Below are 15,729 nucleotides of genomic sequence, written 5' to 3' on the forward strand. Positions count from 1 at the left end.
GTGTTCAACAAAGTAAAAACAAATTCGTACGACGTTTTAGCTAAAGAAATCCGGATTTTATGGCTAATTCATCAATCTGAAGATAAAGATCATCTTACAAAATGATACATCATTATGAAATCGCGAATTCATGCCACTTATTCTGCATATTCTGGCCCACCGGGATTCGGGATTCGGACATAGGTGTTTTGACCCAAAGGGTTTACATCCTTGCAACCGCCCACTTGACCGCATTGGCTTTTAAGATTTTGCGAAATTTTTGCGAGTCATTAGAGACTATGTCCGACTGTAGAGCCGCGCATTAATTACGTGTCAGATGCACCATGAGCCCTTCAATATAAAGCTGATTCGGTTCCCTGTCCTGATCGAACGGAGCTGGAAAACTAACACCTAAAAACATGGAGACGCAAGTACCCACTCCCGAAACCCCTGGATCCCCCCACCTGTCAAGCTTGGGACTCGAGAAAGAAGTGGAAGTTATTTCGGATTCGCCGCCACGTCATTCAACGAACGATCCTCCAAGGGAGAGTCTGGTGGCGGTGGAAGCTGTCAAAGAAGATGTCAAAGATGATGAAGGCAAATATCTCACTGGGACCAAACTTGGCCTGGTGATTGCTTCTATCACCTTGGTCACATTTTTAGTGCTCCTTGATATGTCAATTATTGTCACGGTGGGTTGTGCTTCCGTTTGATCATTAGACAAGCTTCTAACATCATTAAAGGCAATTCCGACGATTACCACCCATTTCCACTCTCTTAAAGATGTGGGGTGGTATGGAAGCGCTTATCAGATTGCAAGGTATTTCTCTTTGCCTTGGCGGGGACGTTGGAGCTAAGCTAACCATGCCATTGTTTAGTGCTTGTCTGCAACCTCTTACGGGTAAAGTGTATACCAATTTCAACTCTAAGGTACTTATTGACATAAATTTTCTTTCAACAAGAGCTAAGATATTACAGTGGACCTTTTTGGGGTTTTTCTTCGTGTTCGAGCTGGGCTCTCTGCTCTGTGGTATTGCGACATCTTCCAAGATGCTCATCATCGCACGTGCGGTGGCAGGCATGGGATGTTCTGGACTGATGAATGGTAGCTTGACTATCATCTCGTCCTGCGTTCCGCTTCACAAGTCTCCGAGTATGTGCTTTTTTCCTCGGCTACGAACATTTGCTAATCGGTCACAGAATTCATTGGCATGGTGATGGGCTGTCAGTACTTCCCACCTACTTCTCTTAGCCATTCTGCTGACAATATACACAGTCTGTCAAATGGGTCTTATTTGCGGGCCACTGATTGGAGGTGCCTTTACCGAGAAGGCATCCTGGAGATGGTGTACGTGATTTTGATCAATCTTCCTTCAAACGATAATCTAACCCATTATCTCAGGTTTCTATATCAATCTCCCTATCGGAGCTGTCGTCGCATTGGCGATGGTGTTCATCCACATCCCCGATCAATCTCCCAAGCCACCAAACAAATCTGCTGCCAAAACTATTCTCCATGAGCTTGACCTGATCGGCTTCGTCCTTTTTTCTCCCGCAGCCATTCAACTCCTTCTTGCGCTGGAGTTTGGTGCAGGCAGCTATCCATGGGGAAGTGCGACAGTCATTGGACTCTTCTGTGGATCGGGTGGTGCATTCATCGTCTTTCTCCTCTGGGAGTATCGCCAAGGAGATAAAGCAATGATCCCTCTGTCTATGGTTGTGCAGAGGACGGTCTGGACAAGCTGCCTTTTCATGATAGGGCTTTTCGGGACGGTCCTCTCCATATCTTACTATCTACCCATTTATTTCCAGTCAGTTAGAAACGATTCGCCAATCATGAGTGGTGTCTCCCTGCTCCCGATGATGTTATCACAGGTCGCATGCGCAGTGAGCTCAGGTATTTTAAGTATGTCACTGTCCATTATCACAAGTCATTTTCGTACTGACCAGAAATAGTTGGAAGGCTAGGATACTATCTTCCCTGGGCCGTCTTCTGTGGTTTACTTACTGCTATCGGCGGAGGGCTTTTTGCGACTCTAGATCCTCACACATCAGTCGGGAAATGGATCGGATTTGGAATTCTTGTTGGCGCAGGCCGAGGAACTGGATTTCAAACGGTGAGTCCCCTGCACCTGCATTTGGACTAATTCGCTAATTCATTTCAGCCCATCATTGCTATCCAAAACACGCTTAAGCCGAGTCAGATATCTGTCGGTATGGCGGTTCTAATGTTCACTCAAACGCTTTCCGGTGCCATCTTTCTCACATTAGCAAATGTGATTTTCGATGCTGGTCTCCGGTCTTTGCTCCCCAGAGACGCACCCAATGCCGATGCGGCGGCTATTATTGCTGCCGGTGCTACTGGTTTCAGGTCTGTTGTGTCGAGTGAAGATCTTCCTGGTGTCTTGACGGCTTACGCAAAGAGTGTGGATTATGTTTTCTACCTGACTGCTGGCATGGGAGTGATCATGTTCATCTTTGCATTCGGCATGGGTTGGAAAGACATACGGAAGAAGAAGCCTTCTTCTGAGAATGTGTGAACTACTCAGATGATGTGGCTCTAAAGTAGCCTGTTGGGCTTTGCATGTATATCTCGCATCGCGGTGATATAGCTACGGGAATTATCCATAGAAAGTACTCCCATCTCAATGTATAAATCTTAATTATATTTACAATTATTCTCTGAAACATCTTCATTAACAATGTGTCATCGGTGCAGTAGCCTCGCTGAGCACCTGGTTGGGGAATACTAACCATTCCTCCCAGTCAGGCCCCAGATACTCGCTGATAGACTGTATCAAGTAACGGCCACCATCCCCAAACAACCAATTATCCCGGTGAGAATGCAGAATAACTGCAAAGTGTGCTAGAATCACCAGAGCATCCGGGGCCCGACGCGCAAGAAGATCAATATATTCGGAAGGAACAGTTACTGGCCAAGAATGAACCCCGACACTGTAGATCCTGGGGGAATTGGTAGAGAAAACCGAGTTGAAGGCCTTTTGCAAGCCCTCGATAGTGGTTTGATAGATTTGGGTAATCGAGGGACCTAGTTTCGACTTTTCAACAAGCTTTAACAGCCGGCTGCACTCCGGACCCAACCCTGTATTCGGTTCCAGCTGCGATGCTCCATGTCGCAAGATCGGTCCAAGTGCGGTATCTGTCAGAATGTGCCATTTATCGCGGATCACTGAGCGTACTCCACAATGTATGCGTAGATAGTGCGTGAAGGTATCGAGGAAGGCAGTAAAGTCGGGATCTCGAAAATTCAAAGTGTCGCACAGCATATGCATGCCAAGCACGGAGGAAAAAATGAATCGAGACATATACTCCTCAGATTTTTCGGGATTATTAGAGCTGTGGAAGGAGGCCAATGCATGATTTTGCAATTGAGCTGCATGATGGCGATAGAGACTCCGGTCTGATGGGCGCAATATGCTAATATGAGTGGCGGCTAGAGCAAGGAGCTCATTCATGAGGTATGGATTCACTGAGCTGCACTTCAGTATTTGAACATTGGCCATCCCCAGCTCATCTGCCTGTATTAATGGCAAGGTATCTGTGACCAAGTGGCAGAATAGCTCTGCATGAAGGATATTGACAGGTGGTTCTTGGAGAAGGGCAGCAGAGTCATCATCCAGTGTTTGATTGGATGGGGAATCCTGAATGGTAGATGATGCCGGCGTTGATGATAGGCTTCTTCTGATTGGCACTGTCCTCTTTGCCTCCCATTGCAAGTATTCACAGAATCGTTCTGATGTTGTGCATTGTGAACAGACTGGATGTCTTTCATCACACTTTTTCATAAGTTAACTGATAGCCACGTCGAAAAGAGCCATTAAATTGATAATCCTACCTTAATATGCCTTCGCTTGCATTCCAAGCACCCGCCCCTTGATTTCTTATGTTTCCTGCGTGGCATCCCGTTCTGGGTTGTGGCAAGATGAGACGAACCAGTGATTAAAAGCTGTAAAGAACAAAGACGGAAGATAAAAATCACTGAGTGACTTGAGGTAAATTGATCTTCCTTTAATTGACTCCATCAATTTTGTATGGACAATTAAAGAAGAAAAATCAGTAAAGGGCAATGATTCTAGTTTCTTTCCAAGGTAACCATATTCCGGTGAGTCTTTGTTCCGATCCGGTCTTAAGGATCCACATACTCCTTACCACTTCTTTTCTTTTCTTTAAAGAACAGGGAGAAAGGCATGTATCAAATTTATTGACGCTTTCTCTAATTCTACCTTGCATCTCACTGGATGATGTGTACTCACTTAGACCTCACCACAACTAGTTCCTGAGTTCAATTCCACACTCGATTCGGGTCGTGAGAGCTCCCCAGGGTACCAGATCAACCAAGACACCATGACTGACCACATCAACAGAGAATCAAAGATATACAGAGTCCACTCATGGGTAAGAGGGTATCCATCAGTCCCCATTCCATACTCCACAACCCGGAATATCGAACGTATCATGATCAGCAAGCTGACTGCATATAGTAAGTAGAGATGTCTCTTCCACGACATCAATCCACCTCCAGACTCAAACCTCGAATCCCGCTGGGTACGGATCTGGAACACAAGTGCAGTGACCACAAAGAGCGCAAACATAACCACTTGAATCAAGAGCCCAACTATCTCTATATCCTGACCAATTCCAGCATTTGACCCTGTCACCATCAAACCAGCTGCTCCTCCTTGAACCACAAAGGAAAGAATGTCTCCTGCAACGAATGTCTTGGTAAGCCAGCGGATAGGGATTAACGAGTTTTGCTTGGCTCCGATGGCGGAAATGATTCGACCCAGTGTCATGTAGACCGATGCCGCGAACAGAACTGGTCCAAGAAGAATGAAGACGTTTTGGATGGCGAAAGGCATGATGCTAGCGGTGTTGTTGTGGGAAAACGCTCGAGCGATGTAACCAATTATTTCAACTGCAAGTTCAGTTAGGATTGGACCGGTGCAGGATAGAAAAGTTAGAGAGACAACATACATATACCACCAATGGCAAATGGAATGCAGAATCGGGCTCGATTTTTCCATAGTTTGAAGAAATGAAACGCCGTTGTGCAAGTGAAGAGGATGATGAAGATTATAGCGGCTGCGAGGGATGGCACATATTTCCAAAGGTAGTACCCGCCCTTGTATGGTTCAAGCTTCGCCATTCTTGCTTTGATTGATTTGCCTTCACTTTCTGCAGAACATCAAGAGAAGGAATTGCGGAGGTCCTCTTTGGGGGTAGGGAGAAGGCATCTTAATTTTAAATCTTCCCCTGGATGTTCCAGACATGAATCTAACCTCATAACCACAAGCCTAAAAGGAAAACCCGACTAAAATAAGAATTTGCATCCGTTGATACGCGCATAGAAATGAAATAGTGGAGTCAATGCGCACGCTAAGTACGCTCGGGAAGTGTGGATCCTCAATGTGGTCAATGCACTCAAGGGTTATACGCGTATAGACTCTAGGGCGGGTCATGTAAAAGCCAAGGTTTGTCTTTTGTAAAACAATGGGTTTTCGGGTTTTCTCCCAATGATTTGATACATTTGCCGTCTCATGTACCCGATACCAGCTCTGCATGTAGCTCATGCCTGATGGTCGGCATACTGACCATATCTCGGGCTGGTTTTCCCACCATAACCTCCGAGTCGAGCTCACGCGGTTGCTGGTTCACGTATCCGGACCTTGTGCCACTGAATTCCATGGTCTTTGGGTGCTTTTTCCGTTGCATCTGTATGTATAACAACAACAAGCCTACTCCCAAAGCCGCCCCAATTCCACACCCTATTCCAATGCCTATCTTCGCCCCTGACGATAATCCCGAAGACGAATTGCTAGAGTCGATAGATGTACTTGTTATATTATTAGGAGTGTCTGTAGCACTATTTGTCTGCGTAGCTGAAGAGGATGCGGTTATGGTCGTGCTAGACGTCGATGTGGAGGAGCTTGACGTTGATGTGCTTTTATAAAGATCCGCAGCAATAGAAATCGCAGCGGAAGTACCGCAACAGGTGGTATTTTTGAGACCACAGCACCAGTATTCGGAAGTTTCCGTGCCATCGCATGGGGTTATCTGCGCAGTACCATCGGAAGAGCCATCCTAGCAAGACACAAAAAGCTATTAGCTCAATGCACCATATATGACATCGATGTCATAACCTTGGGATTTGAAGGCAAAATTTTTTCTGTGGCATACCGTCCCATTGGTACAAACGTCCAAACACCTCCCACTGCTCCAATCGCTAACTGTGCACTGATCCCGCCAATAATCTGATGAAATTGACCCGTCGTCATTTGTATGTGTGTTCATACAGAGGCCATTCTCGAGACACATATCCGCAGTCAATCCAGCGCTCAGGTATCCGCCAGATGGATTTGTGCGATTCGTGGCACAGCACATACCCGTCCCACCGTCTGTGCCGGGACATGGCTGGTACATGACAGATTGTTCGCTATGGCCATTTGGATAGTAACAGACGGAAGAGTGCGCTACTGTGAGCAGATAGAATAAGAAAATCCCAGCATAGTGGATCATTGTATTCGCAGTGGAGGTGTCGAAAGGCTTAACCCAGTGAGAGAAAGAAAAAGAGCGGCATGGCTTTAAGAAGAGGTGTCACAACTGATTCAGTTTTTCTTTTTCCTCCGTCATTGTTGGGGGCCTAAAATTGTGTCTTAAGGCCTATACTGTGTAACCCGAGAGATGCATATCCCTGAGACTGGACCAATAGAATATGACCCTTTCATTAGTGGCTATACATTCTAGAGTTGCTTTTTTGCGGCGCATGGCTTCCAATCTTTATTTTTAGAAACGGACCAGAGCTGACAGCGTCTTGCCGAGGTCAACAAGAGATCGGAGGCTAGTTGGGAGATCATTTGGGGCGGAAGAGTACATGTCGATCACGTCATTTTATTTTCTGGAATGGAGCTTATGGAAACAACTCGACGTACCAGCTGTGAGACAATGATTTGTGTGCGCTTAGAATAAGCAAACGGTCCTCGGTTTTGAACATTCATAGCAGGCTCAGGTATACGCCACTTGGTCTCACTAGTGGTCTCGCAGTCCATTGCTCAGGTTCTGGGTTTCTCTTATATGTACTTCTTGCTAGCGAACGCATAGGTCGGGTAAATTTAACCTAATTTAAGATTCCAGTAGATCAGCACTCTATTGTGGGGTACACCTTCCAGCATTGCAGCACTTCGTAATTACTCTTCCTCCTTGCGGCGCAAAGTTCCATCTGGTTTTCGACTACGAAAACTCAAATCACTGAAATTACCCATCCGACTCTAATTCAACTGACAAATCTGATCATTTGAAGATTCGTGTATATCATTTAGCTATAGTGAATATCATAATTGTGCCACTTGTGAAGGCTTTCTAGTGAAAAATACATTTCATCACGACATTAAAAACCCCAACCGCCAACGCATCGCACTTGATAGGCATCACAAGATCAAAACAAAGGTAACTCCGCGGTGTTCACATAGTCAATATTATCGTCATGTCCCTCTATCCGAGGAATATCTGTATTGAACAATCGATCCCACACCCGTGTCTGCTTGCCATAATTATGGCTATTCTTCCAGCCCTTGCGATGATGAAGATCATGATCCTCAATAACAAGGTCCATATCACACACCCGTAGCAGCCATGTCCAGGGATTCACAGCAGTAGCTTTCATCCGCAAGCCACTATGACCCAGGACCTCCGTGAACACCACGTACTGCTGACAGACCCACCACTCATAGAAGCCCATGGGGAAACCCATTAGCTTCATTGTAGCATAGGTGATGAACGGTGTGCCAACAATGTCAATAAACTCCTGCACGGTGTCCGCGTACGCGGTCAACAGAGGGTTGGGATGCTTAGTCAAGTGGTGGGTACGGTGGAATCGCCAAAGGTGCTCGATCTCGTGTGCGGAGCGGTGCATCATGTAATACCAGAAGTCGAGAACGACCGCATACACGCCAGTCTCGAAGAAGACCCATCCCCATCTCATAGAGGCAGGGCCTTCATCGGCGTGGTAGGTGAGGAAGGTGGTGAGCATTGGTCGGAGCGCTATGACCGACAAAAGGGAATTTGCTGTCTTATCAACACCCACGTCTGGCACACCATCGCGAGCGTGCTTGTCTCCATCGAAGAATCCGATCTTGTGGCCCATGCGGCGGAGAACGTGTGTTTCGTGCACGGCAATGAATTCCAGGGCTAGGCTGTAGAAGATAAAGACCAGCCATACGGAGGGGTACCCAACGTAGTTGATGTAGAGTTGGTGGAGGGCCAGTGGGACGAAAGCGTGAAGGAGCACCCATCGGTGAAACTGTAACTCTGGCGCATATGGGACTTTGTCCGTTTTCTGATGCACTGGGACTTCTTGATTCAGATCAATGTGGTGCACATTTAAGATTTCGAGAAGCCAGTGGCTGGATGTCCATTTTGAACGATCCCATGAACGCCAGGTGGACGTCATGGAATCCTTTGGGTTACGCATGGGGGCGGCCATTTTTACCAGCGTAGAAGGGGTATAGGTGAAACGATATTCTCACCCCACGGAGCCCACCCGGATATCTTATATGCATTTCAATCCTTGACGACACATGGGAGTGTGGGTCATCTAGGCACCGAAAGAGTCGTGGGGAACCGAGGCGTATGCCGATCACTTCTCTCCATCGCTAGTTTTACGAATTTATAATCTTTCACACTGGAGAGTGGGATGATATTGAAGCAGGATTTGCCCCTAAAACGACCCATAGAACGCCTTTGACTTAATTCATACCTATTTGGGTTAGTGGCGGAGTTTAGTTAACAAATAGTAGCAATCGATGGGGAATCATATGAAGACCGATTGACGTACAATCAGGCAATTCCCAACAATTTAAGATTTCCAACTGCTCTCCTCACGCTTGGTTCACATGAGAAAGCCCAAAAAACAGCTGGTAGGTTGGAACTTGACCTGTTGAGTCAAGGGTAGTGCATCTGATACCGAGGCGTGGTGGATTACGTTATCTGCTATTGACCACTCGGGGCGTTTCTACCCATTTAGGCATAGTTCAGATCCAGCCTTTGATCGAAGATCCATACTTCATAGATACACAACAGTTGGGAAAACACCACTAAGGCTTTTGAGTTCGAGGATTCACTGTCCCTGACGTTTTGCCATGAACCATTGCCTGTCATGAGCATCCTTAATTCAGATTGTTACGGAATTATTACATCAGAGCTAAATATCCTCTATCAATCGTGGCGAGAACAGTTCATCTGAGCGCTTCAGATTAAAAGTCGGGCGAACTTTCTAGACTTCACTCGTAGCCATGTCGTGTTTGTGGAATCTGTAAAGATACTTGGCTGCCCACGAGACCAATTGGATGATGACGGACAGCCATATATAGGCTTTCGACAGGCTGACAGGGATCAGAAGTGGATGCTGGTCTGCCTAATGAATATCAGCCTGGTTGGGTTCACAATGTGAACATAACGTGTTTGGACTGGTTGGCTGAATAGCGATGAAGGGTGGTTGTCACTTTCATGCTCCGGAGATATCCATCGGTTACTGAAGGGGAGTTCTTGGTGTACAACTCGCTAGGCCGTGAGTCGCATTTCTACACAGTAAACGTTTACTGGTCCCATGATATGACGTCGAATTGCAAGGATTAAGAGAGGAACACGTTCGTTAGCTTTCACCTTCTGGCGAATGATGTCTGCTGTCGTGAAGGAAATTTATCTACACAACGTCATACTTCGCGAGAATTCAAGTCTCCAACCTGGGGAAGAGAGCGTTCCTAAGTTCGACCGTAGTGCATGCTGGAGTTTACGAGCAAGTAAAATATTGTCATCACACATCGTGTTGATTTTTGTCCATAGTTAAGACGCTCAGAAACCACAGCACCGCACACCCGAGCAAACGGGGCACAGCACAAGCCTTAAAGGCAGGATTAAAGAGAAAAAGTAGATCCGAATATACAGGGCCCATCCATCACACCAGAAAATCCGGCCAATATCCGATCCATGTATCCCTCACAACCATCTATTAAATCCTCGATATTCCGAATCGTCTCACCCCTAGACCGTTGCCACAACTAGCCCTGTTGATTACAGGAACTAATTTACTGCTCGGTCTGGAAGTAGTTAAGGAGGACGGAGCGCTCCTGGGACTCCTCACCCCAATCCTTAACAACGACGCAAGAGCAGTTAACAACCTTGCGGGCGTTACCCTCACGGTCAAGGGTGCCTGTAGACAAAATTGTTAGTTAAAAAGTTCACAATTTTTAATATCTCAATCGGTGGAGGGGTAACGTACAGAGGCCGACCCACTCGCCGAGCATCTTTCCATCGGGAACCTTGATCAGGGGGATCTTGTGCTCAGAGCAGAGAGCGACAACGAGCTTCTTGTAAGCCTCCTCCTCGCAACCCTCGTTGAGGACACACATGTGAGCCTCACGGCGGTCGAGAGCCTTGGCGGCCTCACGGAGACCACGGGCAAGACCATCGTGGATGAGGGAGATGCGGAGGACACCCTTGAGAGCATCGAGGACGGACATCTGGCCGGAGCCAGCGTCAGCGGAAACCTCGACCTCGTCGGCGGCAACGGGGGGTTGGACATGGTCTCTTCTCCGTCCGACTATTAGATGCAATGTTAGTGAGGTGTCATACACATTGAGGTTGACAGTGTTTGTAATTGAACAAGTGACATGGCGGTGCTGTTTTGAGAGTTCGCGACAAATTTTGTTGCTCGACGGCGAGCTGGCAGTCGGCGACAGGGCGGCTCGCTCACTCTCAAGAGCGTATCCATTCACATTGTTCAAGTTGCCAACAACACTGACAGAGTAGATCTCGGTGTCGGACGTACCATTTTGATTGCTACTGTGGTTGTTGGGTAGCGGGTATGTTCTGAAATGTCGGAAGATCCTCAAAGAGGTATTTTGTGTTGTGGAGATTGGTTGGTTAGAGCACGGGGAATTTTTCGGCTTCAATTTCGATTTTCGCTCTGTGTGCCCTACGCTTATGTCATGCCCCGCAATCGTGGGTCACATGATACTACCACCGCCCGCCTGATGCGGAATCTTCATTATCTATGGTTGCCTCGTTTTCAAGGTTTTAATGTCGATCTACAATCAGACGCAATATTGTTTGTAGCAAATTTTGGCCTTTCGGGGTCAAAAATATACCAATAATAGTAGAAAGAATTCGTTACATGAACGCAAAAGGTATCATAATCGTACAATCAGAATCCGACCTGTACACCCCGCTGGAATTCTGCTGATCGCGCCATAACCTGGATAGCGAAGACGCTGCAAACAAGGACAAGAGGCTAGCAAAGACTAGAAATATGTACCGGCCCGTGGATAGCCATGGCCGTTAGGAATTCCGGTGCCATTTGTTTCAGCAATGGCTGCCGGAGCGTGACCGTTCATTTGAGCATTGGAAGAGGAAGGCTCTGGGTCGATATGCATGGTCAAGAAGTCGTCGAGTCTGAGTCCGTTCAGATGGGGGATGTGGGGGACGAGGTCCATGAAATCAGAAAGCTGGTTTTCAAGTTAGCGAGACTGTTGTAAGGTTAATCGAACAGTGGGAAATCTTACCCTGATCCAGAACACATGTTCCATACCGAAATACTTGGGCTCCGTCTCCGAATCCAGCTGCATGATCTCTCCGAACGATGCATCGCGGTACTTGGGGTCATCTGTGTGAACCAAGTGACGACGAGTACATCGCCAGAGATTGTTGCGCTGAGTCGGGGTGGCCTTGCGTTTCTCCCAGCTAGCGTACTGCGCCAATTGAAGGTCATTGGTAGCTAGCAGGGGCGCAACCAAGTAGTTCGGAATCCATCTTTCGTCCGCCACGTCCACAGCACAAGTGGGTTCAAGCTGCCGAGTAAACACGGTAACCAGAGGCGTAAACTTTTGAAGCCAGTCGCGGCTTTTACTGTAACGGTCATTGGAGCCAACTAAATTCGCAGAGATACGAAGACGGCCGGGAAGAGCGTCACGGCGACGTTGTTCCTGGATCTCCTGGTCGCGACGCATCTTCATAATGCGAGCTCGCTCCTGTTCAAGTCGCTTCTGTCGTTCATCCTCGGCTTGTTTGGCTCGTCGTTGTTCGGCTTCCTTGTGCTTGCGTTCATCCTCCTCTGCCTTCTCGCGTGCGGCTTGCGCAGCTTTAGCAGCTCGTTCTGCTTCTTCCTTGGCAATTCGTTCACGCTCAGCTTCTTCTGCGAGACGCTTTTCTTCCGCAATGCGCTCCTCCTCTGCCTTTCTGGCCTTTGCCTGTCGTCGTTTTTCTGCCTCAATTTCGGCGCGTTTCTCCTCTGCGGAAACATCTACGACGGGTTTCTCGACTGACTCCGATGGCTCTGGTTTGATATCACCATTCTTATGGGCGGTATCGACCTTGGCTGCTTTTGGAGGGGCAAGCTCTGGCTTCTTGGACTCAACAGATTTGCGCGGTGCATCCACATTTCCATCCTCTTGAGATCGGCGGTGTTTAGGTTTCTCGGCGTCAGCTGTGTCCTCGGTCTTGCGATGATGACCATTAGGTACATTCGAGGACTTGTCATCAGCCAGGACACGTCTTTTCTTCTGCTTCCGAGACTCAGGTGAAAGCCGGTCACTGTCCGCGCCTCGTGAGCGAGATCTTTCGGGAGACGCTTCGGTTCGAATGCGTTTGAGGGAGGCGTTTGTATCTGGTGCAGCATCATTGCGCGACTTGGGGGCTTCTTCGCGGCCGGATAGAGAATCGGATGAAAAAAGACTGGGGCGACGGTCACGCTCTTGAGGGCGGCGGCCGGCGATGAGGCGGCGTTTTCGAATCTCATCGGGGCGAATCGCACCACTAGATTCGCTATCCCTGCGTACTGGGGGTACAGATTTCGGTTTCGCGGAGTCAGGGTGGGTTGAGTCATGATCAGAGTTGGCAAGCGCCTTCTCACTCGCATCACGATTCAACTTGGCGCGAGCACTGAGCAGTCCAGCTCGCTCCTTCTCGCGTCGCTTCTCCTTTATCTCCTTTATCTCCTTGAGGGATTCGATGTCTTTGTGGGGGCGGGGTTTGCGTGTGGGACTATCATTGGGTTTCTTTGGGCGAGGCACGGGAGACGATGAATCTCTTCGGGCGGATCGTTTCTCATCCTTATCCTTGCGCGATTGACGGGGCGAAGAGACAGCTTTGCGGCCTTTGCTGCCTCCTGGGTATTTCTCGTAGGCTGACTTGAGAATATCGTATTCGTCTTCCCAATTCTCACCTTGACGGGATGCAGAAAGTTCGAAGTAAGTTCGATCATCATATAAGCGACGGGTAGGATTGAAGCCTGGTTGGCTGAGAATGAGATTGATGACGGCGGTATTGCCTCTGCCTATCGCAGCCAGCATCGGTGTGTTATAGCCGGATTTGAGACCAGCGCCACGTAGCGGATTTGGATCAGCGTCCGCATTTCCCATGGCATACATCAGCGATAGCACGTCGTGATGACCTCCCTTTGCGGCCGCAATCAAGGATGCATTGTCCGCTTTCTGCAGTACGTTCAGTATGCTCACCACCCCCATCTCATCGCCCTTGGCAGCAAAGTTCATGAGATTCTCCGGGGTTGGTTGCGTCCATAACAGGTCATTCCTTGTTGCTTCGCTTCGGCCAGTCTTGCGGCGACCAGCGGCGGTACTGCCTATTGGTGGGGGACTCCGTGATTGACTAGCAGCAGATGCTCTTCGAGACGATGGGCCCTTGCTTTCTGACCCAACACGCTCTTCCGATCGACGGCCCGGTCGTGCACTGGCCTTTGCATCCGCAAGCGCCTTCTTGATCTCATCATACTCGTCATCATTCAAGTCGGTCGACACTAGTTCGTATGGTTCATCTCCGGAGGCGTTCACGGTGCGAGGATTTGCGCCGGCTTCGAGCAAGACTTTGACTACATCCACATGACCATTTTCCACCGCGTCGATTAGAGGTGTATCCTTATCGATATTTTTGGTATTGATATCGCAACCCGAATCCAATAGGAATTTGACAATCGAGGCCTCTCCATTGAGAGAAGCAATCTGCAAAGGCGTGTTTCCCGCATTATCGGGGACATTCAGATCTTCCGGACGTTCATTGAAACGCAAGACCACTTGATCATGTTTCCGATCGGCACATGCTCTAGCGAGCGGGGTCCGACCACTTTTGTCGCGCAGCTTCTTTGGTCCCATATGTTTCGCGGGGGACGCCGAAGCGCCCACCCCAGAACCCAAACGGCGCAAGTGAGCACTTGGTAACGGAGAGCCACTCGCCGACGACGATGTGGACTGTCGGTCTTCTGACGGCTGTCGCGGGAAACCGGTAAGAAGGGGAGTAGGGGCCTTTTTCTTGGATTGGATCTGGGAGCCCGACGCAGAACGCTGATGTGATGGGCGGGAGGGGGAGAGAGAGCGGGTATTTGGGGGATGGGGAAGATGAAGATGGTTGACATGTTTGAGATCAGCGTGCGAGCCACGGCGACGTTCGCCCTTCTCGTCTACGCTGTCACTGAAACTCCTTTTGCGATAGATTCGTGGCTTGTCGGCTTGGTTCAGACAGGCTTCATCCAATACATTTCGTGGTACCGACAGAGGATCCTCGAATTTCTCGATCTTGACGACTGACGGAGGCGATCTAGCACGCTGAGAGGGACTGGGCGACCGGGAAACCGAATGCCTCCGATCACCATTGATACGTGGTTTCTTTCGCTGAATGCCGTCGACCCCGTCAACGGCCTGGCGTAATGGATCATGGCGAATGTGTTTGCGTTTCTTTTCGGGGGACAGCGACTCCCTGCCGGATTGAATAATGGTTTCCGCCTCCGAATCCGCCTTAGGACTCGGGGGTCCCTGCTCATCGTCCTCCAATACTCCCGGATTCGATCCCAGACTAGCGCGTCGTGTTGGCGGATTCGGCCTTCCAGGGGATCCTGGGGCGTTCGCCTTCACGGCCGCGAGCGTATTGGCACCAACATCCAGGGCAGTGGGTAGTGAGACAGCCTCGACATCACTCATAGCGATAGCACTCGATGTGTGAGAATTCCGATCGTCATTTTGGGAGGTACGCGACCGGTCCCGTCGAGGGTTGGCAACGCCAGCCAAAGCAGACGCTGGAGTGAGACGTGGGAAGACCGGCTCCCCAATGAATTCCTCGACTTTTGAAATTAGGGGGGCGTCGGTGGTTGGGTGGCGGTAAATATATAAGATTAAGTTGAATTATACCAACACGGAAACGAGGAGGAAGGGGGGAAAGGTCGGAAAAGATTGAAGGATTTGAGGGAAGATTGGGGGGAAAGGGAAGGGAAGAAGGGAAAACGGGAAGGAAAAGAATGGGGGGGAAGTTGTTAGGGAACTTGAACTTGGACTTGGCCACCTGTGGAGATGGCTCTACGCATTTCATCTCTTTCCCTCTACAAATTCTTCTGTTTTAGAACCTCAATTAAACTTTCAAATATTACCATCACTGTCTTCATATTAAAATACCTAAAATCCAAAATTCGTCTTAAATCATTCCAAAAAGACCGTCTGCGGGCACGGCACGGACCCTCATCATTCCGGACGCAGCCAAACCAGCAGGCTCCACTATAGGTGGCGATCGTCCTGATGCAACCACTCAGCTTTCGCCTCTTTATCGAGCACATGGGAGCTCATCATTTACTCTCATAATTAAAGTACACAATGGCCATTTAGAATTCCTTCTATACGATCCAACTAGATCTGATCACTACCTGGGTAGCTCCTTTCGTGAAAGAAAGTTTAATAAGCA

General features: G+C 48.6%; 6 protein-coding genes across 6 annotated transcripts; 1 reads left to right on the top strand and 5 right to left on the bottom strand.

Moving 5' to 3' along the window:
* Positions 1-398: 398 nt before the first annotated feature.
* Positions 399-2,519, top strand: N7503_005768 (MDR family MFS transporter; the record flags this gene model as incomplete). The annotated part of the gene is made up of 9 exons (XM_057065315.1): positions 399-671; positions 723-799; positions 858-909; positions 958-1,132; positions 1,180-1,203; positions 1,256-1,327; positions 1,382-1,885; positions 1,936-2,096; positions 2,145-2,519. The coding sequence occupies 9 exons, from the start codon at positions 399-401 to the stop codon at positions 2,517-2,519; spliced, it is 1,713 nt and encodes a 570-aa protein (XP_056923058.1).
* Positions 2,520-2,675: 156 nt separating this feature from the next.
* Positions 2,676-3,785, bottom strand: N7503_005769 (Zn(II)2Cys6 transcription factor domain-containing protein; the record flags this gene model as incomplete). Its single annotated transcript, XM_057065316.1, has 1 exon — positions 2,676-3,785. One exon carries the CDS (start codon positions 3,783-3,785, stop codon positions 2,676-2,678), a length of 1,110 nt encoding a protein of 369 aa, XP_056923059.1.
* A 468-nt stretch (positions 3,786-4,253) lies between these two features.
* On the bottom strand, positions 4,254-5,146 carry N7503_005770 (RTA1 domain-containing protein; the record flags this gene model as incomplete). The annotated part of the gene is made up of 2 exons (XM_057065317.1): positions 4,254-4,915; positions 4,975-5,146. 2 exons carry the CDS (start codon positions 5,144-5,146, stop codon positions 4,254-4,256), a joined length of 834 nt encoding a protein of 277 aa, XP_056923060.1.
* Positions 5,147-7,432: 2,286 nt separating this feature from the next.
* On the bottom strand, positions 7,433-8,479 carry N7503_005771 (sterol desaturase family protein; the record flags this gene model as incomplete). Its single annotated transcript, XM_057065318.1, has 1 exon — positions 7,433-8,479. One exon carries the CDS (start codon positions 8,477-8,479, stop codon positions 7,433-7,435), a length of 1,047 nt encoding a protein of 348 aa, XP_056923061.1.
* A 1,420-nt stretch (positions 8,480-9,899) lies between these two features.
* Positions 9,900-10,835, bottom strand: N7503_005772 (40S ribosomal eS12 domain-containing protein; the record flags this gene model as incomplete). Its single annotated transcript, XM_057065319.1, has 2 exons — positions 9,900-10,204; positions 10,274-10,835. Coding segments are annotated over 2 exons (687 nt in total), but the record flags the coding sequence as incomplete, so codon positions are not given.
* A 459-nt stretch (positions 10,836-11,294) lies between these two features.
* On the bottom strand, positions 11,295-14,978 carry N7503_005773 (putative histone deacetylase complex subunit (Hos4); the record flags this gene model as incomplete). Its single annotated transcript, XM_057065320.1, has 2 exons — positions 11,295-11,498; positions 11,556-14,978. 2 exons carry the CDS (start codon positions 14,976-14,978, stop codon positions 11,295-11,297), a joined length of 3,627 nt encoding a protein of 1,208 aa, XP_056923063.1.
* Positions 14,979-15,729: the final 751 nt, after the last annotated feature.

This window comes from Penicillium pulvis, assembly GCF_028828015.1.
Source record: "Penicillium pulvis strain IBT 33274 chromosome Unknown contig_23_segment0_segment0, whole genome shotgun sequence".
NCBI lineage: Eukaryota > Fungi > Ascomycota > Eurotiomycetes > Eurotiales > Aspergillaceae > Penicillium > Penicillium pulvis.